Source organism: Chiloscyllium punctatum, chromosome 8, assembly GCF_047496795.1.
Source record: "Chiloscyllium punctatum isolate Juve2018m chromosome 8, sChiPun1.3, whole genome shotgun sequence".
Classification (NCBI taxonomy): domain Eukaryota; kingdom Metazoa; phylum Chordata; class Chondrichthyes; order Orectolobiformes; family Hemiscylliidae; genus Chiloscyllium; species Chiloscyllium punctatum.
The window spans coordinates 9,196,510-9,224,472 of record NC_092746.1 but is presented as its reverse complement, the minus strand read 5'-3'; the positions used below and the strand labels follow the sequence as shown (position 1 = coordinate 9,224,472).

The 27,963-nt window shown below is 39.6% G+C and overlaps 1 protein-coding gene across 1 annotated transcript; it reads right to left on the bottom strand.

The window, feature by feature from the left end:
• Positions 1–614: 614 nt before the first annotated feature.
• med10 (mediator complex subunit 10) lies at positions 615–24,983 on the bottom strand. Its single transcript, XM_072575152.1, has 4 exons — positions 24,761–24,983; positions 21,624–21,707; positions 13,925–14,027; positions 615–1,598 (listed from the first exon to the last, which is right to left on the bottom strand). Exons 1-4 carry the CDS (start codon positions 24,880–24,882, stop codon positions 1,500–1,502), a joined length of 408 nt encoding a protein of 135 aa, XP_072431253.1. The 5' UTR covers positions 24,883–24,983; the 3' UTR covers positions 615–1,499.
• Positions 24,984–27,963: the final 2,980 nt, after the last annotated feature.

The following is a 27,963-nucleotide window of genomic DNA, read 5'->3' as shown; positions in this document are numbered from 1 at the left end:
ATGGCAATATTTTTAATAATAATTGTTATTAAACTAGCTTTGGTCTATGTTATTTAGTTGTTTCTGACCAAATTTACTTTAGGATCCAACTTTTATTCAAAATACTGGAATACTGTTTTCAAAATGGTTCCATGGAAGCCTACAGGGTTGGCAAAGTGAAAAATCCCCAAGTCTAAATTAAATCTAATATCCTTACCTTGGTACTTGCTAACTTAATGGCAAGTTTTCATTGTCGGATATCAAATTTACATTAAAACAAAAATCAGAATAGTGCTGAGAGGAAACATTTACAAATTTAAAGATTCAAAAAAGATGTCAATAATTTCAATGACTATTACAAAATAATAAAATGTTAATAATTGTACTGGTTATGATTTCAGTTGCAAAAATATTAACTGCAAAGTTTAAGTTACTAGTCTTAAGGAAAACTCAGTTAGAAATCTGAGCTGCAGTTGAAATGTTATGGCTGAAGGCTTTTAAATGATTACTTGTTCATCAAATTCAATGGGAAATGGCACCATTCATGGGATCAGTGAAAGGGGAAATAAAGTGAGTTTGTTGATATTTATTTTGTCAATAACAGTACATAATAAAAAGGCATTGTACAGTAAACATCTGGAAAAATCTAATTTTATTTCCATGGACATATGCCTTAAAGACATAAAAATTCACAAACCTCAGGGATCAGAAAAATACCCTTTCCTCCCCCCACCAACCCACAAAGCAGAGTTAGAACAAAATCAGAAAATTCCAGAAACACTCAGGTCTGACAGCATTTGTGGACAAAGAAACAATGAACATTTCAGGACAATGATTGATTGGGAATGACTAGCACTGTATTAAAGCTGTGATATTAACTGTTAAACAGTGAGATTGAGATTTCAGAAAGAATTAACATCACTACCTGATTCAGCACTATCAGCAGAGTCATGGAAAAACTTTAGTACTTGTTACTGCAGTGTGGAAGGACACCCATGGACTCTGGATAATATACGCTGAGCTAAACAGTCTCTTTTGTATCGGTTTTCTAATGGTCTCATTTGCCACTTTTAAATCCATTCAAAAATTGTACAGTTAGTAATAAATATGATAAGCCAAAAATCTGTTTAAGCACTCTGGTAGCAAAGAACTTATTTTGTTACAAAAATTACTGCATTGACTAGCACTCTACAAAGTGATTTTATCACATATACTGGTAGAAAAGTATTTCAATCTATTTTATTGAGTTTATCTTCCCATCCAAACAGTGGTGCCTTCACATTATGTCATGTACTAAATAAATCCCATTTAGTCCAAACACTAATACATCTAGGAAGTAAGAAGGCCGTTGCACATTTCTCAAATAAGTTTCTAGTCAATTTTCCAGTCGGAAACAAATTTTGTATTACTTTTCAGCATCGAGGAAGAACAACTCTGGGTGCAAAAAGTTAGCCACATTCAGTTAGTTCCTGAAAAAAGGAAGCAGTTTCATTCCATCAAATAGAACTTATTGTATCCAGCTACGTGGACAGGTGATCTTCACATCGGATAGCTCGGTATTTGGACATTTCTTCAGGAAAAACTTTGCTCAGTTCATGAATCAGAAGTCCCTTGAATTTCTAGAACAATGAAGAAGATTCATTAATTGCAAGATGTTTTTACATGACAAGCTTAAAATATTAGTTTTATTTCATTTTAGTTCATAGTTCTCTGTGTTTTATCCATCCATTACACCAACACCATCTACCTCTCCATGCAATCTTGATGGATACTAGTTATTTTCGGGTTCTATTATTTAGAGTTTGAGTATCCTCATTCATTTTTGAATGTTCAAAAGAAAGATTGCTGCAACGTTTGAAGACTTTTATATATAAAAAGCAAAACAAAGAAAAATGATTATCGAAATATTAAGATGGCTCAGAATAGTATGCAAAATGTTGCAATTCTTCACACAATTTTGAGATTCTCATTGTGTTGTAAAGCAATGAACTTGGATGTAATTACCAGTGTGAAATAGGAAAAAAACACAACCGAAACAAGTTTGCTCCTAGTTCAAAACCATGCTCACAACAATGTCAGCTGAAGATAAGCAGCAAATTTATTATAAGAAATAGAAGACAGAAGGACAAACTTCCTTACTTTCAACCTGGGTGCAGAAGGATAGTTTCTCTCAAGTTTAGAGTAAATTAACTGCACACAAAACAGACAAAAAATGGACTAGACAAGAAATACTCCCAGTTCAGTTCACATCTTAACAGGCAAATGCATAATTAAGATGGCCGAAAGGAAATTCTGCCTATTGCAGTTCATCAACAGTCACTACAGTATTCAGAACCTGGGAAGCTCGCAGTTTTACCTTACAGTTTTGCTTCTGGTGTGCTTGGTGCATCTAGATGCATTGGCCCCTGGGCCTTCTTCCTCAAATCATAGCTGGCACTGGATACCTGAAAGTTGAGTTCAAATCCAGCAGTGACAAAATTGGGAGGCTAGTAATAAGAATAACTACAATGAAGCCATGCCTAGGCCTTTTGTCATCGTGAACTGAAGGCTCGCCATTTAAGATGTCTTCGGTTCATTACCATTTACTGTTTTAAACTGCTATGTCAGCTCAGAAACTTGCCCAAAAAAAATTATCACTCCCCCAACTGTGAACAGGGACCCCATAAGACAAATGAGGAGGAGTGACAAATATTAGCTGGGAGCAGGTGATAACAGTGGAGGGGTGAGCCTTGGTAAGGAGGATTGGACACACTCATCGCAGAGGATGGATGACAAGAGGAAGAGAAAGAGTTGTGGGAAGCAAGGGGGTCCATAAACATTGTTGGAATGGGAGTGGTGTCAACATAGTTTTCAAGAATGCTTTCACAACAGAGTTACTTCACGCTACACTTTCCAGCAAGCTTTACACACACCTGCTAAGAAAATTAGATTCCTACAATATGGAAACAGGCCCTTTGGCACAACAAGTCCACACCAACCCTCCTAAGAGTAACCCACCCAGACCCAATTCCCTCCGACGAATGCACCTAACACTATGGGCAATTTAGCATGGCCAATCCACCTGACCTGCACATCTTTGGATTGTGGGAGAAAACTGGAGCACCCGGAGGAAACCCACACAGACATGGGGAAAATGTGTAAACTTCACACAGACAGTCGCCCGAGGCTGGAATTGAATCCGGGTCCCTGGCGCTGAGGCAGCAGTGCTAAACACTGAGCCACCATGCTGATAATTGAGATAATCAGGGCAAATGAATCTCACAAACAACTGAACATCTGAACTTGCGCGCCAAGTTGGGCAAACAGTCAGAGTCTCTATTTTTCTGGTTACCTGATCCTTATGTTTTATAGAACTGCACATCATTCAAGAACAGTAAAACTAACAATTAGAAACCGAAACTTCCCAGGTAAGTATCAGACATTTGTGCATGTTGAGACTTCTTCAGGGTCGCAATACACATCAGCCAAGTTCAACAATTCGCTGGTCCCTACATTAAGGGATCGCAGGACTGACATGAGGAGAGATTGGCTAGGCTAGGATTGTTTTCACTGAGGTACAGACAAATGAGGGGACATCACATAATGACTTATAAAATTCTAACAGACTTATAAATTCTGTAGGGAGCATGTCCCCAATGGTGAGTGCGTCCAGAACCAGGAGTCACAGTCTGAGGAATCGGGGTAGACCATTTAAAACAGAGATGAGGAGACATTTCTTCACACACAGAGTGGCGAACCTGTGAAATTCATTACTACAGGATGCCAGAACATTGAATGTATTCAATAGGCAGTTAAATAAAGCACTTGGGATGAATGGGAGCAACGGTAACAGTAAGAAAGCAGGATTAAGCTATTGAGTTGGACGATCAGCCATGATCGCGATGAATGGCAGAGCAGGCTCAAAGGACCAACTGGCTTCCTATCTTCTAGGTTTTTATGTTTCCAATAGAAGATTCGGGTCATTATTTTATCAAGATAGATCTACAAGAACATAGTCATCACATCATACAGCCTCAATTTTTTGGATATGTAATGCACTATTTGTATTTGAGGCACACAGGTTTACTATGCAGGGTTAACAATAAAAACATGGAATGTGACCCTATGCATTAAACAGCTTCAGTGAATACTTGCAACATGACACTGAAGGGACAATATGGAAGTACAACGTTTATGGCAGTATTGTCTAAGCAAAACAAAATGTTTCCAAAAAACACTCAAATGATACTGAAATCAGTACAAAAGTTAAAAGCTCAACATTTTTAAACCTCACAGCTTTGAAAAGTTACAAACATCTAATACAAATATCAATACAGATAAGGAAACATAACAGAACAGCTCTTTGCAGTAAACACTGATCCCATAAATAAGAAAAATGTGGACTCCCTTAGCTATGCTCTGTTGCAGACATTTAGTGCCAATGCGAGATACCATGTCTCAATTTGTTTCCATTGTGTCTTTCTCTATAAGAGAGATACAAAGTAGCATGTATCTAGAGAAGAGTCTTAGATTGGAGTTTAGATGTTGATGCAAAATGAGGAGGCAACAGGTTCCTTATAAAAATCTTTAACATAGCAAAACATGAAAACATTCACAAGCACATGAACAAAATTAGACGAGGACAGATAATTGAAAGCTTGGTTAAAAGGTTGGTTTTAAGGAGCATCTTGAAATAAGGAAAGAAAGAAATAGAGAGGGGTGAGGTTTAGGGAGGCAATTTCATAGTTTAAGGCAAAGGCAGAAGGAATGGCTGATCACTGAAATGATTAAAATCTGGTGTGAACAAGATGCCACAACTGGAGTAGTGGAAGAATGAGAGATGTATGCCTGGAGGAGGTTACAAAAGAGGTGACTTGATGATATGTTCCAACAAATATGAACATTTTTTTCAATTGTGCTGTTAATTGACCAGGAGTCAAATTATCTCTGAGAACAGGAATGCAATGTAAGGTAACGTGGAGTAGAATTCTGAAATTTATGGAGTGTGAAAGATTGAAGACCAGACATAGGTGCGATGAATTAGCCATGTTAATAGATAACAAAGGCATGGATAAGGATTACAGATGAACAGATGATATGATGGACTCGACACAAAATGTCTAATCTAATCTAATCTAATCTAACAAGAGAATAAACATCCTTGGTGATGCAGTACTGATATCAACTCATGCTTATCTTGAAGTCAACTAGTTTGGTTCAGCCTGAGACTATTGTCTGGAAAAGGAGTGGAGTCAGTAGCTAAGATTTGGTGCAAACTGAAAACAGCAGGAAGTATTTATCATTGGCTGCAGTGGTCCCGCCAGTCAGCTGGATAGTCAGCGAAAGCTTCATCAAATTAAGTGCCACTCATTAATCCAGCAATGATGCAGTCCTGTCACCTGATAGGTCATCCTACACAAATCTGTTCCTTCTCTTCACCTTTCAAACATCCTAACCAACTCCCCAACTACAGTTGTGTCCTTTAAATTATACAGGTCATGTAATTTCTCCAGCCTACATAATTCCTTAGTGCATAAAAATAATAATTAGATTCTAACTTTTGCGAAAATAACTATTTAATGATTGCACATTCTATGATTGAAAACCATTTAATCTTATCCTTTTCACACTCAACTTCAAGCTTTGGCAATAATTTATGTCTCATTTCTCTCCAAGAAAAATCACCATGACAGAACAATGATATCAGTACCATCATTCATATTTCATCTCCTTTGCTTAGATTCACCTTAACCTTTGGATGCATACTTCATAAAACAAACAAACCAACAGTCAGAGTCTCTATTTTTCTGACTACCTAATCCCTATGCAAACGCTTTCCATACACTCCACTTTTATGGAGATCTATTTAACACATATCTGAGGGCACACGGACATTCCCTTAACTTACAATGCAATTGATTCTGCAACATCTTTAACAAATACTTTCTACACAAACTTTGAAATTAGGAGTGGATGAGGCCATTCACCCCTACATCCTGCTAAAGGAGCTGAAATATTCAGAATTAACTGAAAGATTAAAATGGCTTTTGATAATACAACGCACCACCATCAAATGATTATTTTCCCAGAAATATCACAGACAGTTTAGAAGTGCTTTGTTTCACTAGAATAATTACTTATTGACCTGATTTGCAACACCAAATGCACACTCCCACCTGCCCAATAACCCCTCAGCTTCATAATCTACCGACCACTGCTTTAAAAAGATTCAAGGATCTTAATCTATGAGAAAGATGGGTCTGGAAGGTTGAATTCCTGAATAATAACCAGAAAGCATGATTTGAATCCAGACAGTTGTTTGCTTATTTCACCAATTCTTTATCTCTTGTTATCCCTGAAGAACAAACTGCTTGGATCAGGAATAAGTCTTCGATACTACCTGTGACAGAGACTAGGAGGCAAAGAAGGAGGGAAGACTATGACAGAGAGAAAGAGGAAAGGAAAAAGAAAGTCAAACAAAGCAAAAGAGAGGAGATGAAAGACCATGAATGGGATACAATGTCTCTAAATTATTTGAAATGAAGCAACACAACAAAATCCAAAAGCTGTGTCTGGAAGAAGTGTGAACAGCAGACTGATGAACAACTGATATCCAAACAACATTCACTTGTACAAGGCTAAGATTCATACCTGCAAAGTGAAGAAGTTAAAATTAGGGCAGCATCCAAAGTGATATTATTGAACTCCGTGTTGACTCTGGAAGTTTGTGAAGTGTTGCATTGAAAAGAGGAGATGTTATCCCACAAGGGAGCACAGAGCTTCACTGGAGATAGCCAATAGCCTTGCGGTCAGCCTGATGGCAGGTGGTCAATCATTTTCTTTCACACCTTGACTCTGTGGATGAGTTCATTGGTAGTCTGGTTCATTTACTAGACCAGGTTGTCAGAAAATAAACTGCCACTCTTAACATTTGCTGTGCAACGTTCTCTCTCTAACACTATCGGACAATGATGTGAAGGTGTTGGTGTTAGACTGGGGTGGGCAAAGTTAAAAGTCACAACCACCAGGTTATAGTCCAACTGATTTATTTGGAAGCACTAGCTTTCGGAGCACTGCTCCTTCATTAGTAGCAAAACAAAGCTCCGAAAGCTTGTACTTCCACTATAACCTGGTGTTGTGAGATTTTTAACTCTGACAAGTGAAACCATTGTCAAACATTTGCTGCCCAGCAATTGATTTTAGTCTAACCCAACTGTCCTGATTTAGATTGCTCAGCCACACAAAGACTCATTTTTGGTTCATTGAAAGCCTCAGAACAAAGTGAATGCAAATTAAACTGTAGGACTCCTAGTTCTGTCAGTATTACATACATTCAGCCAGTTCCCTGAACCTACAAGCATGGAGTTGTATTCATTCATATTTTCAGAGTATAATCACACAAGCAAATAGGCTTTTGAGTACATTTTTGTTCCCTGCATGTGTGCTGCAATGAGAAGTTGGTTGCATTGACTCCTAAGGTTAGGAAATCTACTCCTTATTTTAGTAAATCCCACCTGCTTAAGTACAAGATCAATTAAAAGGTTGTGTTTTTTTGACAACCCTACCATCAAATGGAGGAGAGATGTGAGTAATGTGGGGGAAGGGAATGGGGTGGAACTGGAGGATGCAGTGTCAGACAGCAATCAACAACATGTCCAGTGAACAGATGGAGAGAGCTCTCACACAAGTGATGTGGTGTGATTTACATATATGTAGATAACTCTTTGCCTCCACAGTGTTAGCAACACGGTCTTACCGGACATCTTACCAACAACCTGGCAGCATATGACAGCTTCTCTGGGATGTGAATTTGGGACCTCTTACATATTAATTAACTAGTTCGCCAAAAGTGAGAAGCATACACCTAGACAAATGAATCACTGATAGCTCCATGAACCAATGTATGTTTTCATTGCTGCCTAAATTATAGTCATCCTTTCATCAAGAAATATCAAATCACACACCAATTACACCAAAGGTCAGCTAGTAACAAGGACAGAGAAATAGAGGTCACGTTTCACATCCATAATATTTTATCTGAACAGAGAAAAGTTCAAATTGCATTAAGTTTCAGCAAGTATTAGAAAGGAAAAAAAATAAAGTGACAACCTGACAAATTTTGGAAGTCAAGAATTATAAAACAGTTGTGATGCCATGTTGCCAGATTGAACATTCCCACGTGGTAGCAACATTGAACTGATTTTAACTCCATCTTCTGTTTGAAATGTGCAACTGAATTGAAGAGAAGACCAGTGAAAGAAGCACAATTGATGAAAAGAGAAGTGATTTGAGTAGTATGGAGTGAAATATCTTCTGAAAGGCCAAAGTGCTAGAAATGTAGCTCAGAAGAGACCAAATTAAAAGCAGGTGTGCAGAAATGTGAAGAATACTAATTAGCGAGATGCATTCAACAATGGACATGTATGCTTGAGGTCAATTCTGTCAGAAAAACTGCTATAGTGAAAGCACAACATTCAACCTTAGCAGGTTAACTACAGAAAAGGTTTCCCTTTCTTCCTGTATCGTTACTCTCTCCAAATCTTTTACAGCTCAGCTACATCAAAAATTCCTAAGATCATTGTTGAGACATACAAGAAAATTAATCCTAGGGTTTTTGTCCTTGCTCAACAGTTTAGAATTCTTTGATCTTCATTCAACACCAGGTTATAGTCCAACAGGTTTAATTGGAAGCACTGGCTTTTGGAGCGCTGCTCCTTCATTAGGTGGTGTGATGTGATTTTTAACTTTGTACACCCCAGTCCAACACGGGCATCTCCAAATCTTGATCTTCATTGTTTTCTTTCAAGTGCAACTTATTGTTACCTCTTCCATTTCTTGAATATTGTTGAAAAGAAATCAATTTGTCAAAGCTTTTCATTTTGCGTTCATCAGGATAATTCACAACACTAATTCAAGGGGAATACCAAAATTCATACCGCATGAGATAACAGTTCTTGAAAATGGTCTCTCACTGGTAGAGGCATTGCCATTAAGACTGCAGCAAATCATATTCACATTTGATGTTTATCTCAAACCAAATATTTGCTGGATAATCCTGATTGTACATAGAATCACACTGACATCCCATTTAGATCGTCAGTTAGGCTCACATTGTGAGGGACTTGCGTGGAATGGAAGCTGCACATAATACACAGGGCCCTGCTCTTTGCAAAAAGAAAGAATACATTCACATATTGTGCCTGTTTCAACCCAATAAAAGTAGTATCACCTTTCTGTCCAATGCCTGGCTAATTAGGGTCAACCTGTCTGGTTTCAAATTTAAACACAGCCTGACAGTTAACAGTCAATCATTATTAGGTACACTTGTCATGAGAACAATCGACCAGAACTCAGGTGATAATGAATCAGCACTCTCCTCATGTAGTATAAATGTTGATTTTCCCTTCGGCTTGGTATGTTTGTCAATTTTCTTGATACATGCAAGAATGTTTTGATAAATATTACCTTCTTCAGTAATATTAAATAATGGAAATTGAAGAACAAAACTTACTGTAAAAAATTCTTGTCCTCTTGTAATTTCAAATCCTCAACATCTTTCCTTTGTTTCTCACTTCATCCATGCTTGTCCACTTACTACATTTATAGAGTCATACAGATGTACAGCACGGAAACAACTTGTCCAACTTGTCCATGCCAACTAGATATGGTAACCTAAAATCTAGTTCCATTTGCCAAGACCTGGCCCATAGCCCTCAAAATCCTTCCTATTCATATACCCATGCAGATGCCTTTTAAATGTTGCAATTGTACCAGCCTCCTTCACTTCCTCTGGCAGCTCATTCCATACACGGACCACCTTCTGCATGAAAAAGTTATCCCTTTGGTCCCTTTTAGGTCTTTCCCCTCTCACCCTAAATTATTGCCCTCTAGTTCTGGGCTCCCCCACAGCAGGGAAAAAACTCTGTCTTTTTATCCTATCCATGCCCCTCATGATTTTATAAACCTCAATGAAAGTCACCCCTCAGCCTCCAACGTGCCAGGGAAAACAACCCCAGTCTACGCAACCTCTCCCTTTAGCGCAAATCCTCCAAACCTGGCAACAGCCTTGTAAAACTTTTCTGAATCCTTTCAAATTTCACAACATTCTTCCGTCAGGAGATCAGAATAATTGCACGCAATATTCCAAAAGTGGCACAACCAATGTTCTGTATAGCCACAACATGGCCTCCCAACTCCCCTACCCAATGCTCTGACCAGTAAAAGAAAGCATAGCAAACGCTGCCTTCACTATCCTATCTACCTGCGACTCTACTTTCAAGGAGCTATTAGCTTGCACTCCAAGTTCTTTGTTCAGCAACGCTCCCCAGGACCTTACCATTAAGTTTACAAGTCCTGCTCTGACTTGCTTTTCCAAAATGCAGCACCTCACATCTAAAATTAAACTCCATCTGCCACTCCTCAGACCATTGGCCCATCTCATCAAGATCCCATTGTACTCTGAGGTAATCATCTTTGCTGTCCACTAGACCTCCAATTTTAGTATCATTTGCAAACTTACTAACTATACCTCTTATGCTCACATCCAAATTATTTATATAAATTTGGAAAAGTACTGGACTCAGCACCAATCCTTCTCACACTCCACTGGTCACAGGCCTCCAGTCTGAAAATCAACCCTCCACCAGCACCCTCTGTCTTCTACTATCAAGCCAGTTTTGTATCCAAATGGCTAGTTCTCCCTGTATTCCATAAGATCTAACCTTGCTAACCAGTCTCCCATGGGGAACCTTGTCGAACGCCTTACTGAAGTCCATATAGATCACGCCCATCGCGCTGCCCTCATCAATCCTCTTTGTTACTTCTTCAAAAAACTCAATCAAGTTCATGAGACATGATTTCCCATGCACAAAGCCATGCTGACTATCCCTAATCAGTTCTTGCCTTTCCAAATACACGTAAATCCTGTCCTTCAGGATTTCCTCCAACAACTTGCCCACCACTGATGTCAGGCTCACTGGTCTATAGTTCCCAGGCTTTTCCTTACCACCCTTCTTAAACAGTGACACCACATTAGCCAACCTCCAGTCTTCCAGCACCTTACTTGTGACAATCAATGACACAAATATCGCAGCAAGGTCCCAGCAATCACTTCCCTAGCTTCCCACAGAGTTCTAGGGTATATATGATCAGGTGCTGGAGATTTATCCACTTTTGTGTTTCAAGACATCCAGCACAACATCATCCTCTCTAATATGGACATTTTTCAAGACGTCACCATCTATTTTCCTACATTCTATATCTTCCATGCCCTTCACAGTAAACACTGATGCAAAATACTCGTTTAGTACCTCCCCAGTCTTCAACGGCTGCACACATAGGCTGCCTTGCTGAGCTTAGAGGGGTCCTATTCTCTCCCTAGTTACCGTCTTGTCCTTAATGCATTTATAAAAACCCTGTGGAAGTTTCCTTTCCCCTATTTGCCAAAGCTTTCTCATGTCCAATTTTTGCCCTCTTAAGTATACTCCTACTGCCTTTATACGCTAAGGATTCACTCGATCTCTCCTGTCTATACCTGACAAAGGCTTATTTTTTTTAAACCAAAACCTCAATTTCTCTAGTCATCCAGTTTTTCCTATACCTACCAACCTTTTCTTTCACCCTAAGAATATACTGTCTCTGGACTCTTGTTCTCTCGTTTTTGAAAGCTTCCCATTTTCCAGCCATCCCTTTACCTGCGAACATCTGACCCCAATCAGCTTTTAAAAGTTTTGCCTAATACCATCAAGATTGGCCTTCCTCCAATTTAGAACTTCAACTTTTAGATCCGGTCTATCCTTTTCCATCATTATTTTAAATCTAGTAGAATTATGGTCACATGCCTCAAAGTGCTCCCCCACTGACACCTCAGTCACGTCCCCGGCCTTATTTCCCAAGAGTCGGTCAACTTTTGCACCTTCTCTAGTAGGTACATTCACATACTGAATCAGAAAATGTTCTTGTACACACTTAAATTCCTCTCCATCTAAATCCTTAACACTATGGCAATCTCGGTCTATGTTTGGAAAGTTAAAATCCCCTACCATACCCACCCTCTTATTCTTACAGATAACGGAAAACTCCCTACATGTTTGTTACTCAATTTCCCGCTGACTATTAGGGGTCTACTATATAGTTTCCCACAATTAGGCGTTTTTAATCGCTTGCAACTAGATTTCAAATTCACAGTAAAACATACATACTTTTCGGTTCCTGCAGGACTTTATTTTCTAACATGTTTTTCAGAATGTTGATCACTTATATCATTCTTCTTTACATTGGCCCACCTGACACAATTAGACTTCTATTATCTCACTACGTTCCGATGGCTGTCTTGTTTAGAAACTTCGGAGTGATACAAGAGGCCCTAAAGAGTATGGGGTGAATTTTACCAGAAATTGGCCAAGTGTTACCTGAAAGAAAATGGGCTGTGACCATGTGTTACTTTCACTTCCTTGAGTACAAATATTCCCTTGTGAACATTCGACCCAAATTATTTTATTCAAAACAAAAAACTAAAATAACTCATTTGCCTATTAAACGAAGAAATGTTAACGTGATTAAATCTGAGAAAAGGGATTATTGTTTTTGACAAAGACACAGACTGAAAAATCACCTTTCATTTGTTACAGAAATGAAGGCTGAAACCAATATTGGAAAACAAAACAAAAAGAGCAGTTGAAACTATATAAAAAGGAAAAACTAGAGCTGTTAGTTGTAGACAAGTCTAATGATGCAGTACAGACAGGTTGAAGACGACAGTAGCTCAACCACAAAGCTTTCTATTAACATAAGTTAGTTACTGCAGTTGTGTCTATTACTTAATGATAACATTGTGATCTGTGTGGTGTACATTCAAAGCTGAGAAGAGCTTGCAGATGTACGCCATTTTGGTGAAGAACTTGGAAAATGCTGACAGTTGAACAGCAAGTTAGCCACTAGAAGGCTAAAATTCTTTGAGAAAGAGAGTTTTGAAGGATTTTCTGCCAGACGTTTATGTCATAAATGCCAAATGGACTGCTGAGCCAATCATAACATGTTGGTTGCATCGACCAAGAAGTTAGTCATTTATAATTAATTATAATTTCTGTTAATTCGTGTTTAGCTTATAGTGATTCTGGGTTTAGGTATCACTCCTTACCTAAGATAGTATTTAGCATTTCCCTTGTTTGACCCTTGTATAGGAAAAATAACTTTTATTTTAAACCATGAACTCTTGTAGCTTTATTCTTGCCTTTCCAAATACATGTACATCCTATCCCTCAGGATTCCCTCCAACAACTTGTCCACCACCAACATCAGTTCACTGGTCTATAGTTCCCTGGCTTGTCCTTACCACCCTTCTTAAACTGTGGCACCACGTTAGCCAACCTCCAGTCTTCCAGCACCTCACCTGTGACTATTGATGATCCAAATATCTCAGCATGAGGCCCAGCAATCCTTCCCTAGCTTCCCACAGCGTTCTAGGGTACATCTGATCAGGTCCGAAGGATTTATCCACCTTTATGCTTTTCAAGACATCCAGCACTTCCTCCTCTGTAATATGGACATTTTTCAAGATGTCACCATTTATTTCCCTACATTCTATATCTTCCATGCCCTTTTCCACAGTAAATACTGATGCAAAATACTCATCTAACATCTCCCCATCTCTTGCAGCTCCACACAAAGGCCGCCTTGCTGATCCTTGAGGGGCCCTATTCACTCCCTAGTTACCCTTTTGTCCTTAATTAGGCTCACAAAATGGAAAAATATTAAAAAGGATAATTCAAAGACTTTCTCAATGCACGCAACATGCAAAGCAAGGAAGACGAACAAGTAAAAACAAACCAGTGCAATCTCATTGATATTGTGGAAGTGAGGCTGCAATTTGGCCAAAGCTGGGACTTGAATAAGCATACTCTTTGGTAGTCTCGTAAAATGATTCATTTGAATCAGTACTGACTAAGTAATTCTTCAGATTGTCTACCTTTAATGTGTCAATTTTTCCTTTGACTTGTTCATTCTTGGCCAAGGCTCGCTCCAGGCATTCTTTGGTGTAAAGTTGGGGATTTCGGCCTTGATCAATATACCTGTTTAAAATTAAGAACATGAAACGCATGAGATGCTGTGTGTGTATTTTTTTCGAAGTATTACACAGCAATATTGCACAAGAGTAGCCATTCTGAGCACTAAGAACTCAGAAGAAACAGAAGTTCAAACAAGTCTCCAATTATAAGACCACATTGATTATTCTCTTGCATTCACTCAAACGCCCCCACGCCCCTCCCCACCCCACCTTAAAGTCCAGAAAAGATAAAGCTTTCCAAATACTATTAGCACTCAACAGTCATGATACCTTATTGTTTAAACTCAGGCCCTCCATTCACTGCAATACTTTGGCAGCTGCTGATCTAATCAATTAATCCCACTTCTGCCCTTGTCTACTTATGAAAATCTTCAATCCCTTCCATCCTGATCATTCCTATCAGGAGCAAGTCACATCTTTACTCTGGTAATTCCTCACGAGCACAAACTTGAATATCTGGTAGTGATCTGGTAGGAAGATCGCTTTGCAGAGCTCGGTTTGCAGGCGGGGCAAAGTCCAAAACCATGCTACCCAGGTCATCGCAGTATTCTAGAATTCTGAAAAAATCAGAGTCCTAGGAAGTTCTAAGACACTTACCTGCGTTTTCGCCATCCAAGCATGCCTTAGGGGTGAGCAGGTTCGCCAAAGGCCAGGGATTTCATTCAAAAAAGGGCTATACTTTTAACCAATCTCTACAGATCTGACAGAGAAGAGGGTGCTCAGTGCTAAGAAAACACTTTCTGTCAGCACTCTATCACCTGTTGAGACCAAATGGCTTTGCAGAGTGCGGGAGAGAGAGTTGGGTATTGAGACCACTTCAGAGACATGGGAAGATATTTAGGAAAACACGAGAAAGATTTTGATTTGCAATAGGAGCCATGCTTTACAGTTGAAGATTCTCCACAGGGTCCACTTCAGCGTGCCCCAAATGCAAAGCAATTACGGGCACTCTTACTCATTGCCTCTGGTTCTGCTGCAGGCTCCGGACATACTGGAGCTCTATGGTAGGTGCAATAGTGAGGATCTCAGGGAAAAGGGTGGAGATGGACTTGGTTTCTCCTCCTCCTGGCCTGTCCTGTAGGTGTGCATAAGAAAAAAAAACTTTTCAACATACTTACTTTTTTGCACAAGAAAGAATATTTTGTTTGATTGGGTGTCTGAAAATCCTCCGGGTCTGTCGGGTTGGTGTAAGGTAGTTTTGGAGCATATCCCTTTGAATTTACTTACATGTATGGTACACCATAAAACTGAGAATGTTTATAAGACATGGCAGCCCTTATTGGACTACCTAAACATTGATCTATAATGTTTTATATTTTTTGTAATAGCAAAAAATCTATTTTTCAATAAAATATGTTTAAAAAATATCAAGAAATATGGGAGAAAGTGAGACTATGACAGTGGAAGAGAGGATCAACACTGATCACATGGAATGATGGAGCAGGACAATTTGTTGAATGAGCCACTTGTGTGAGCCTATTAAAACATTAATGTTAGCATCCAAGGTAAATGTATCTGCAATGTGGTGTAGGTTCATAATAGATTATTAATCTAAGTGGAAGGATGATCTATGGATTTAAGTTTGTTTTGTATTTCTACATTGTGTGTTAAGGAGAGAGCATTTTTAATAGATTTCAATTCTTTGTACTTTCATTTTAGATGTGTTGCAAGAATGATGACAGACTAGGTTTGTTTATATGCATTTAGACAAGCTCTTTAAAACACAGACGATTATTAGTTCAGTGCATTAGGAACAAAAAGGTAGGAGCAAAAAACAAGAGTGAAGCAACATAAAATCAGAACAACCCAAAAAAGGTCAGGCAATAACAGGCTTCATTCAGAGAGGAAAATGTCTGCAGAAGTACTTTTATACCAGTCTCCAAAGCAGCTGAGGTGGTGAAAATGTCTCAAATTGTTTGGAAGAAAATTCCTTCTGGATGCATTTAAACAGCCAATGTTAAATAACAAGTGAGCTGTGTTAGCCAACTATTTAAGGATATCAAGAAAAGACATTAACTAGAGAAAGCAATATGGAGTGAATGCAAAATAAATTTCCAAAGTAGACCAATTATAAGTATGCCAACTGAACAAGCTGCTTTAAAGTGGAGACAGAATGACCCTTCTCCAAAAGTTGAATACCTGCACAGTTCTTGCTGAGCGCAAAAGAGTTGAAATCTTATGCATGATATTTGCAATAAAACCATTTCAAACAATTCTTTCAGAGTGTAATTTTTTTTCCTGTATAATAAATTAAATTAGATTCCCTACAATATGGAAACAGGCCTTTCGGCCCAACAAGTCCACAACGACCCTCAGAAAAATAAGCCACCCAGACCCATATACCTACCCTATATTTACCCCTGACTAATGCACCTAACACTATGGGCAATTTAGCATGGCCAATTCACCTGACCTGCACATCTTTGAATTGTGGGAGGAAACTGAAGCACCCGGAGGAAACCCATATATATTCGGGGAGAATGTGCAAACTCCACAGACAGTTGCCAGAGGCTGGAATCAAACTCGGGTCCCTGGTGCTGTCAGGCGGCAGTGCTAACCACTGAGCCACATGCCGCCCCAAATCTTTACTTTCTTTCTATAAACCTCTCAGCATCCTCTTGAGAAAATGTTCAGTGACAGATCACCAAAGTAAACAAATGCAAAAATAAAACTTATGGTCGGTCTAGCCATGTTTCACTTTGGGATCTGACTTGTCCAGTTTTACCATCAACTGGGATAACAGTAAAAATACTAATAGAACTATCCCAAAAAATATAGATATAAAAATTCTCAGGCAATCATGAGCTTTTATAAAACCTTAACACCTCAGTTATAGAGTGGTACAGACTATTGGAGTCTGCGAAATAAAAGCTAAGAGTTTTGAAAATATATGGCACACATTGAAGACATAGAAATACAAGGAAAATCATGTGAAAGAATGCAAATGTGTTGTTTTTTCCCAGAATTATGAAGGGATGAGACAAGGTTGATTAAAAAAAAAAGACTACTTCCAATAATTAAAGGGTAACACATCATAGAATCAGAATAGCTACAGTACAAATGCAGTGATTCAACTCGTAACAGGATTAGTTCTTTACCAGAGCAATTTGAGTTCCAATTCCCTACCTTTTTCACCACAGTGCTGCAAACTTTACTTAATCAAATTCATACAATTCATCATGAAAGCCATAATTAAATCTATCTCTGCCAAACTTTCAGGTAGTGCAATTCAGATCTTAACCATTCACTGCTTCAAGTTACTCATCATACTAATGTTGATTTTCTCAATTACCTTAAATGGGCACTCTGGTTCTTAATTCTTCCCAAGGGTACATCTTCTCCCCATCTACTCTCACTATCCTTTATAATTCTGAATATCTCTATCAATTTCCTCTTAACCTTCTCTTTTACAAGAGGAGCAAGCCCAGCTTTTCAAAACTATCCACATAACTGAAGATTTTCATCCATGGAATCATTAAGTTTTTCCTGCATTCTAATGTCTTCACAACATTAAGAATTGGTGAAATAAAAACAAGGATGAAGCTGAATCAATCTTTTATACTTGCTTTGATTTTATATACCTCGCAGAATTGTGAATGCTTTATCATCCTGATACCTCCAATGGTTCGTGCAAATGGTCCCTTTGCTCCTGAATTCTCTTTAGAGTTAGAATTCAGACCAAAATAAGTCACTTCATAGCTCTCTACATTAAATTCCAGTTGTCATTTGTCCATTTATTGCCACAAACCTGTCTAGACCACTTTGCATTCTACACAAGTTTCCTCAATGTGCACAGTTCACATTACTTCCAATCTTTATTTCATCTGGAACTTTGACATTGTGCCATTTACACCAAAGTTTAGGTCATTAATTTTAAAAAGAGCTAGATTCCAACATCAGTCTCTGAGCAGCCGCAATATAAATGTTCCTCCAGTCCAAAAGAAAACTGTTCACTGCTATTTTTCAGTGAATGTCACATCCATGTTGCTGCTGTCCCTTATATTCTAGGAGTCCTAGCTTTGTTTATAAAACTGTTGGAGCACTTTATTAAATGTGTTTTGGAAGTCCATGGCAACCACATTACTCCTTCAACCCAGTTACTGGAACAAACTTAAATTATCATGCTATTTTATTCAAGAAATACATTCATATCCTGATGCTTGAATTATAGTGACTTGCATCAAAAAATTAACGTGCTCGTTAATCAGTTTCAAAACCTGTAAGCCTTTAACGCTATGTAAGAACAAAAACGGATGGGCTCAATGTTGGCTTTCCTTAAAGAACCCACATTTGCAAAAGTGAGCTAATTGTGTCCCAAATTATCAGTTCCAAAGGACAGCCTCCTACTGAGGCTCAACTAACTAGCCTGTAGCTGCTGGGTTTTTAAACAAAAAGGTATAATATTGGGAATTCTCCAGAGCTCTGGCACTGGATCTGTACCTAAGAAGAACTGGAAAGTTATGGCAAGTGCCCTGGCAATTTCCATCCTTGCTTACGGTGCATTTCCTCTCTTCATAGTGACTGATCATGAAACAAAATTCAGAAAAAACATGAGTAAGCCTTTCAACTCCTTGAGCCTACTCCACCTTTAAAAGCATTGTGGCTGATTCAATATTTGTCATATCCACTTAACCCTTAATTGTTACACTGTATTAATCAAGAACCTATCTTTCTCAAACTTAAATGTAGACAAGGACTTTGCACCCACAACTCTCTATGGCAAGGAGTTCCAAAGACTCAATCGTGATAATAAATTCCTTATCTCAGTCTTAATTTTGAGATTATGCCCGGTGGTCCTGGACTCTCCCATAACATGAAACATCCTCTCAGCATCTATCTGCCAATCCCCTTAAAAATCTTATATATTTAAGTGAGATCACCGCTCATTTTTCTAAACCTCAGTGAGCAAACTTCCAAATAATTCCAGCCTTTGCTCAAGACAATTCCCCTTCCCACCCCCCCACCAAAATTATCTTTTACCTTAAATAAGGGGACCAAAACTGCTCTCAGAAGTAGATGTGGTCTCATCAGCACCATGTACAGTTGCAGTAAGACTTCCCTAATCATATCCCATAATCATAAAGCCTAAGCTATAAGGGCCAACATTCTATTCTCCTTCCTGGTTGCTTGCTGCAGCTGTGCGCTAGTTCCTGTGTTTCAAACACTGAATTGCAGCTTCCAGCAGTTATTTTCGCCACATAAATAATACTGTCCTTTTGATTTCCCTTCCAAAATGAACAAGTTCACATTTTCCCACATTATACTCCATTTACAATTTTTTTGTCCACTTTCATAACCTATTAATATCTCTGTAAACTGCTTGCATCCTTCTCACAAACTGCCTTACCACCTATTTTAGTGTTGTCTGCAAATCTGGCTACAGTATTTCCTGCAAATCATTCATATATATTTTAGTGTTGGGACCGCAACTGTTTAATCATTGTCTTCGGAATCCACTGGTCACATTGCCAACCTGAAAATAACCCCTTATCCCCACTCATTGTTTCCTGCCCATGAGCCAATTCATTATGCCAACATACAACCTCCAACATAACGGATACTTATCTTAGGTTACCTCTTGTGAGGTATCTTGTCAAACACCTTTGGTCATCCAAATACAGCACATTCACTGGCTCCCCTCTATCTACTCTGGTTGAGACTTTCTCGAAAAACTTGAACAAATTATGATGTAGAGATGCCAGTGTTGGACTGGGGTGGGCAAAGTCAGAAGTCACATGACACCAGGTCATAGTCCAGCGGGTTTATTTGAAATCACAAGCTTTCAGTACTCCAAAAGTACTTCAAATAAACCTGGTTTATTATAACCTTGTTGTGACATCTGACTTCGAATAAATTAGCTAGACAGTTTCCCTTTCATGCAGCCATGCTGACTCTGCTGGGTTGGATTATGATTTTCAAATGTGTTGCTATTAAGTCTTGACAATTGATTCCAATATTTTTCCAATAACAGATGGCAGGCTAATTAACCCCCATACTTACCCACTTTTTTACCTCCCTCCCTTTTTGAATAGGGATGTTTTCCAATGTTTTTCAGAATCCAAAGGTTTTTGGAAAATTAGAACTAATGTATCCAAGTACCTCTGTAGTTACCTCTTTTAGGATCCTAGGAAGCAAGACATCAGGGTCAAAGGGCTTATCTGTCTTTAACTTAATTAGCCTTATACTACTACTCTGATAGTGGTACTTAATTCTTCCCTGTTTTTCTTTACTATTAATGGGATACTCATAATATCTTCCACTGTAAAAACTGAAGCAATATATGTGTTTAATTCCTCTGCCATTTCCTTGTTCCCCAGTAGTACCTTCCCAGATTAATTTTCTGGGAAGTATTTTTAAAAGGTCTTATTGTCAGTTTTAATATTCCTCACATGTATGCACTGTTTATTGCATATCATTGGAGTCAGCTACCTTATTAACCTTTTAACTAGACTGAATGCTAAACTTTGAAGAGGAGAAAGAAGAGGAAGATTTACCAATTCTATTTCCACACTGCTCCAAAATTAAATGCAAGAGATTTAGAACAAGAACAAAAACAAACTTCTTCAGAGAGCTTTAGATAGCGGCTGTATTTATATGACTCATCCTGTTATATTTCTGGTCAATAGCAACCCAAAAATGTTAATAGTTAGGAAATAATAATGATAATACCACTGAATATCAGCGACTTGGGTGGCATGCCGTCCAAGTCTTATTGCTTGTTTCAGTAACTGAGGTCTTCAAGAGTAGTATTTGATGCTGTACAAGCAGAGAACGTCCTCATTTTTCACCTCGATACAGAAATGTCATTAAATGGTTGAAGGTAACTGAACCTAGAATACTACCCTCAGAACTCCTGCAACAATGTTCTGAGATTGAGATAATTCATTGCAATAACCATAACCATCTTTCTTTCCTAGTTATGACTCCATCCAATGGAGAGTTGCCCTGACTCCCACTGATTTCAATTTTGCTGGGGTTCGTTGCTGCCAGCCAAATCCTGCCATGATGTCGAGACCAATCATTCCCACTTTATTCAGAGGCCTTCCTCTTCAAAGCTGATTCCATCAGTCAAGTTAGAAAAACCAACAGCGATTCAGTCTCACAGTGAAGTATTTCTTTTATCAAGAGTTTTCTGATGACAACAATCATAATCCAGACTTTGAAGCTGCAAAGCCCTAGACTGCTGTGATGAAACTAAAAGTACATTAAAAAAATTTCAGGGAATTTTATTATCACTTTACCCTACAAAAAAAAGTTTGATTCTGGATTTACAAAAATAGTTCAAGTACACCCATTTTGCAATCAACTGTTCTTGTGTAAATGCAGCTTTAAACAACAAAGATTTAATATAATTACAGTAAAGGCTATAGGTACTTTAACCACTTTCACTTGTGAAACAATTGAAGTGACTTGCATTAACCTATTTACATATTAAAAACTCACCAAATGAAAGTTGATCTTCACAATTCAGTAATACATTGCATACTACAGATATCTCATACAAATATCCTGCTGAGTCCACACTTGCAAGCTTGGCTGCAAAAATTATTTGTCAAGACTTACTTTGTGTCACAAATTATGAGTTATAATTCATACTTACTCAAATACTTCCAGAGGTACATTAATATCATGCAGCTGTTGTCGGCATTTATCGACATCCTGCAACCCCGTAATCATAGAATTTCTGGAGAAGAAGAGTGAAATATGATTTTACTAACAAACTATCAAATTAAATCAAGGATTTGTACAAGATATTATCAGCAAAATCTTTGGGCAATCGTACTTTTTGCTTGATTAATGTTATATGTAAAACATATACTCTAACTTAATGTTTAAAAACAGACTATTTTACAAAGCCTTGTTGTGAAACACCCAGAAAGGAATCCAAGATGGTTGATGGGAATAAATTGTGGCTGTTTAAGAGCTATTCCTTTTTTTGAGGTATTTTCAGTGTTGGAGCGGACTTCCTCAAATTCTAGAAGCAGTAGTTACAGCTTTATAAGCTGTTGCATTGTTTCAGAATGGGGGGGGGGGGGGGGGGGGGGGGAGGAGGAAAGAGACGAAGAGAAGGGAGCGAGATCAAAACAACAGCACTTTAAAAAAGAAGGAAGACAAAGGCAGTGACCGTAAATAAGGAAGGGTTTAGAGGGATATGGGCCAAATGCTGGCAAATGGGACTAGGTTTATTTAGGATATCTGGTCATCACGGACAAGTTGGACCGAAGAGTCTGTTTCCGTGCTGTATATCTCAATGACCCTATGATTACTGATGAATCCTGTTAAAAGATTTAATTATGTACCTTGATTTAGATTTTAGAAGGCTTCACCTTTATTTATACTAGTGAACAATTTTACCTGGATTTGCTAAATTGCCACCGTAAGTACATTAAATATAAACAAGATCCATATTCTGAAACCTGAATTAGAATATAACCAACAATTCACTGATACCCATGCTATTTTTACTTTATCAGGTCCTGGTGTTCAACTCCCATTTAATCATACTGCGATGGGCAGATTAAATCAAGGAGATTGGCCTTTATTTTGTCATGTTTGGCAAAATGAAAAGTGGTCTCATTGAATCATACAAGGTTTTTACAGGGCCTAACAACATAGTTGCAGGATGTTCCCCCAGCTTGGAGGTCTAACCCCAGAAAAGTCTCAGAACTGAAATAGGGAGGAACTCCTTCACAAAAAGTACGGTAAATATTTAGAATTCTCTATCCGAGGGCTGTAGAGGTGCAGTCATTGGGCTTGTTCAAGTTAGATATTTCCAGATATAAAGATATTAAAGGATATGGGGATAGAGTGGGAAAATGGCATCAAGCATGATCAGCCATAATGTAGTTAACAAAGATGCAGTCTCAAGGGGCCAAATGCTTTTACAAGTTTAAGTTTCTTATGTTTTATCACTACCTATAGCTCCAGCCTACAAAATGCACGTAAAGTTTACAATGTCACAACACACAAGACTCCTTAGGAGGAGGATAGTTGTTCAGTTAGTTGGATACCACAAATTGATCAAATTGGTGCAAATTGCACAGGGTTCAATCCCTGTTTGGCCATAATGGATCCTGCTGACTCAGTGCAGGACATAGTGTTGTGGGTTAAACTTGCATTGAGGCAAAGACAGACAAGGTGACAGGACCCTCGGCCATGGCTGACTCATTTTGCACACTTCTGCTCTTACCTATTCCCTTCCCTCCAACAGTACCAATAAGGTCCTCACTTTCCAATCGACTAACATCGACAGCCAAAGGATCATAAGCTTCCATTTCTGCCAACTGCAGGGGAATGCTGCCAGACATATACTGCCACCCTTCTCATCAGCATTCCATAGGGACCGTACCCTCCAGGGCACCCTGGTCCACTACTTCGCCATTTCCAACATCTCCCCACATCCCTGCAGCACCTTCCTATGCAATTGCAGAATGTGTAAACCTGCCCTTTTGCATTCTCCCTCTTCATTTTGCAAGGCTCCAGACACACCTTCCAGGTGAAACAACAATTTAGCTGCACTCCACTGAATCTAATCTATTGTATTCACTACTCATTCTTTTACACAGAGGAGACAAAACACAGGCTGGGTGACTGCTTTGCAGAACACCTTCATTTTGTCTGCAAAAATAGCCTGAAGCTTCCGGTTGCCTGCCACTTCAACACACCACCATGTTTCAATTCCCTTTTTGGGCCTATTGCAGCACTCCATCGAGGCAGCACAAGCTGGAAGGACAACATTTCATAGTTCACTGGGGCGTCCTGCAGTCTTCAGAACTGAATATCAAATTTGATAATTTCAGAACCTAAACACTTTCTTCCGTTCCACTTACCAAATGGAACCCCAGGCCCTGTCATGACATGGACTGCTTTCAGTACAGTAAACCCATTTTCACCTACTTATGGTCCTCATTATCAGTTTTTCTTTCTACTGAGCACACATTCACCTATCCTTTTGTCTCCCTAACTGCTGTTCTCTCTCTCTCTCTCTGGTCTCCATCTCCACCTACCTGCTCACTCCTGGCACAGACCCAGCAGGGCCAAATTGCCTGTTTAAGCAAAGGTAAAGTCACCATTGTGTTACCAGACCATGGAACTGCTCTCATTAGTGTGTCATGACTGTAACTGGTTTAACTGGAGGGTTACATTGCTTCAGGTTCTAGGAAAGGTTGAGGAGTGCCCTTCACTGTAACTCGGCCGGTGCAGGGATTGAACTTGCTGTTGGCATCACTTTGCTTCACAAAGCAACCATCAGCACACAAACCAATTAATAAAATTATGTGCATTGGAAAAGCCTACGCCATGGAAATGCATCCTGATTAGGTTACTTGAGGTCCACATCCAGCTGGAATGTAACTTAAAGAAACAGCATTGTTGTGAACAATGAAATTAAGCTTTTGCAGGCTGCAATTACACCCATCTTCAACTTAAAATAGAGGGAACACAGTGCAACTACAAAAGACCTTCAGATCAGACCACTTTACTGTCTGGGCACTTTTAACACCCCTCTACTTTATTTTGGTCTCCTTGATGTACCTCTGCCCTGTTCCACCCTCCAGTCCCAGTCCCACCCTCCAGCCCCAGCCCTGCCCACCATCCCCCTCTCTCGCTGCCCCATTCTGTCCCCACCCCCACGGCTCACCCCCAGCTTTGCTTCAGCCCAACCCCACTGCCCCCATTCCCCACCCCCCACATCTAACGGGACGGCCCGGCCCAAGTCCAGGCCGCCTCCCGGCTTACAGCTTCTGGTTGAGTCCGGCCTGGCTGCTGGGCTGGAAGTCACTGACGATGATGCCGAGCTGCCGGATGTTCTCGATGAACTTCTCCAGCTGCTCCTCCAGGTTGTCGAACTTCTCCGCCATCGCGCGACCGGGCCAACGGTTGGAGAGCCCCGCCCCCACCACACACTCACACACTCGCCTTGCGCAAGAACCGGAAGCGGCACGCTCCGCCTCACGCCTCCATTGTCGGGCAGTCTGTGAGGTCACTTCCGCCCGTCTCCTGGAGCAGCCTCATCCTTCTTCCGGGTGTGGACTACTCAACTCTGTGGTCAGTGTTTAAAGTCACACAACACCAGGTTAGAGTCCAACAGGTTTGATTGGAAGCCCACTAGCTTTTGGAGCACACAATTGTAAGATACAGAACTGATAGCAAAAGTTTACAGTGTGATGTAACATTGTATACACATTGAAAAATGCCTTGATTGTTTGTTGTATTTTCAATGTATAATTTCAGTTACATCACACTGTAAACTTTTGCTATCAATTCTGTATCTTACAATGGTGTCCTCCACACACACCTGCTCAAGCAGCAGCGTTCCGAAAGCTAGTGCTTCCAATTAAACCTGTTGGACTACAACCTGGTGTTGTGTGAATTTTAACTTTGTACACCCCAGTCCAACACCGGCATCTCCAAATCAGTTTGTGGTCTGCATTGTGAAGCCGATGTTAGCTCCATCCTTGGGCTTCCTCGCAAACAGCAGTTGTTGTAAAACCCCACATCCATCAAAGTTTTACCTGCACGTCCACTAATATCATTTATTGTATCCGTTGCTCCCGATGCGGTCTCCTCTACATTGGGGAGACTGGACGCCTCCTAACAGAGCATTTTAGGGAACATCTCCGGGACACCCGCACCAATCAACCACACTGCCCTGTGGCCCAACATTTCAACTCCCCTTCCCACTCTGCTGAGGACATGGAGGTCCCGGGCCTCCTCCACCGCCGCTACCTCACCACCAGACGCCTGGAGGAAGAACACCTCATCTTCCGCCTCGGAACACTTCAACCCCAGGGCATCAATGTGGACTTTAACAGTTTCCTCATTTCCCCTTCCCCCACCTCACCCTAGTTCTAAACTTCCAGCTCAGCACTGTCCCCATGAGTTGTCCTACCTGCCTATCTTCTTTTTCACCTATCCACTCCACCTTCCCCCCCACTGACCTATCACCTTCATCCCCTCCCCCACTCACCTATTGTACTCTATGCTACTTTCTCCCCACCCCCACCCTCCTCTAGTTTATCTCACCACGCTTCAGGCTCACTGCCTTTATTCCTGAAGAAGGGCTTTTGCCCAAAATGTCAATTTTACTGCTCCTTGGATGCTGCCTGAACTGCTGTGCTCTTCCAGCACAACTAAGGTAGAAACAGAGGTTGTTTCCCCTTGTGGGAGAATTAGACTAAGGAGTCACCCATTTAAGACAGCCAAGGATTTTTTTTTTCTCTCAGGGTGATGGGTCTGTGCAATTCTTTATCACAGCGGGCCTTTGAGGCTGGTTTGTTAAATATATTGAACGCTGAGATAGATTACTATTGAGAGAATCAAGGATGATGGGCATAAGACAGGAAAGTAGAGTTGAGGATTATCAGATCAGCCATGATTTCATTTAATGGTGGAAGTGACTTGATAGTCCAATTGTCCTACTTCTGCTCCCACGTCTTATGGTCTAATTCCTGTTGTCTTATCATCCCTATGTTTACTGACCCTCATCAACTCCTAGTCAAGCAACATTTTGATTTTAAAATTCTCATCGTTGTTCTCAAATCCCTGCAAGGTCTCAACCTCCATGTTGTTAATTACTTCAAACCCCATAACTCTCCAACATAGCTGTGCTTCTCTAATTCTGTTTTTCTTTGCATTCCCAATTGTAATTACTCTACCACTGGTGGCTGTACCTTCAACTATCTAGGGTCCAATCTCTGGAATTCCCATCCTACTCCATCTCTCTCTACCTCACTTTCCTCCTTTATGATAATTATTAAATCCAACTTTAACAAAGTTTTTGCTCATCTTGCTTAATATTTTCATATGTTCACATGTGTCTTGGTTTTATAATATTTCTGAGAGAGACACTATGATGTAAAAGGAAGCTATATAAATAAGTTATCATTGAGTCCGAAGCCATAATTGATTTGGGGTTTAACTGTATGACTGGGTGTCTCCTTTCTGAGAGGCACCAAGCAGTCATCCTCATTGAACATCTTGCCTTATTCTCTATAATGTTAAAGTTGGTTGGTATCTTCAGGAGTCAGTGATTAATATTTTGGATACTGCTGCTAGTACTCCAGCAGAAGATTTTTGAGGCTATTCTTTGCATACGTTGTTTATTACTTCACCTCCACCACATGTACTATTACTAGGTCAAGATATTTCTTTTCCCTGAAGGTGGACAGAGATCAGTTGTGGTTACCCTGCAGTTACAGATTAAGCTTTAAACTCAGGATCTCTTGCTTCTGCTCTGTATTTTTATCCATTCATCTTATCATTTGTTTGCTCTGTATTCTTTTGTTTTGACGGTAGAAAACACATGCTTGCTAGGCTTTCCACACCATCTGTACATGCAAATTAACCAACAGTACCCCTGATCTGTAATGGATCCCAATTGATGCCACCCACCCCTCCATCCACCGGCATTCTTACTTGCAATAATGACTTTTCTGTTTTCTCCCAGACCAAACTTGAAACTCGTTCCACTCTTGATGACAGGGTCTAGTTGTCTTATTTGCTCCCAAATGTAGCACCTCAACCACAGGCTCCTTTCCAGCTCATCACTTAATTTTTAATAAAACTTCAGCCACCTATTTTCTCTAAGTAATTACCTTTGCCTAATATTTGCTCTTAAAACATAATCTCAATTACCAGTTATTTCTTTCTCATTTGTACATGGTGTGAGGCATAAATGAAGTTCATTAACTGACCTTTGCTTTTACATTGATATATATTTCATGTAGTTAAAGCAACAGGACTGAAATTGGAATGGATGCCGACTTCCGGTCATTTTGCCAACATATCTCCAAACTCTCCCCAGAACTAGAAGCAAATGAGGAAAACAGGTGCAGGTTCATAGTTTTTTAATATCATTTTTGTAATCTGTGTCCTTAATTTCTTATGTTTGTACTGTCCATTTCTCCTGCCAAAGTGATTATCATTACCCAGATTGCTGC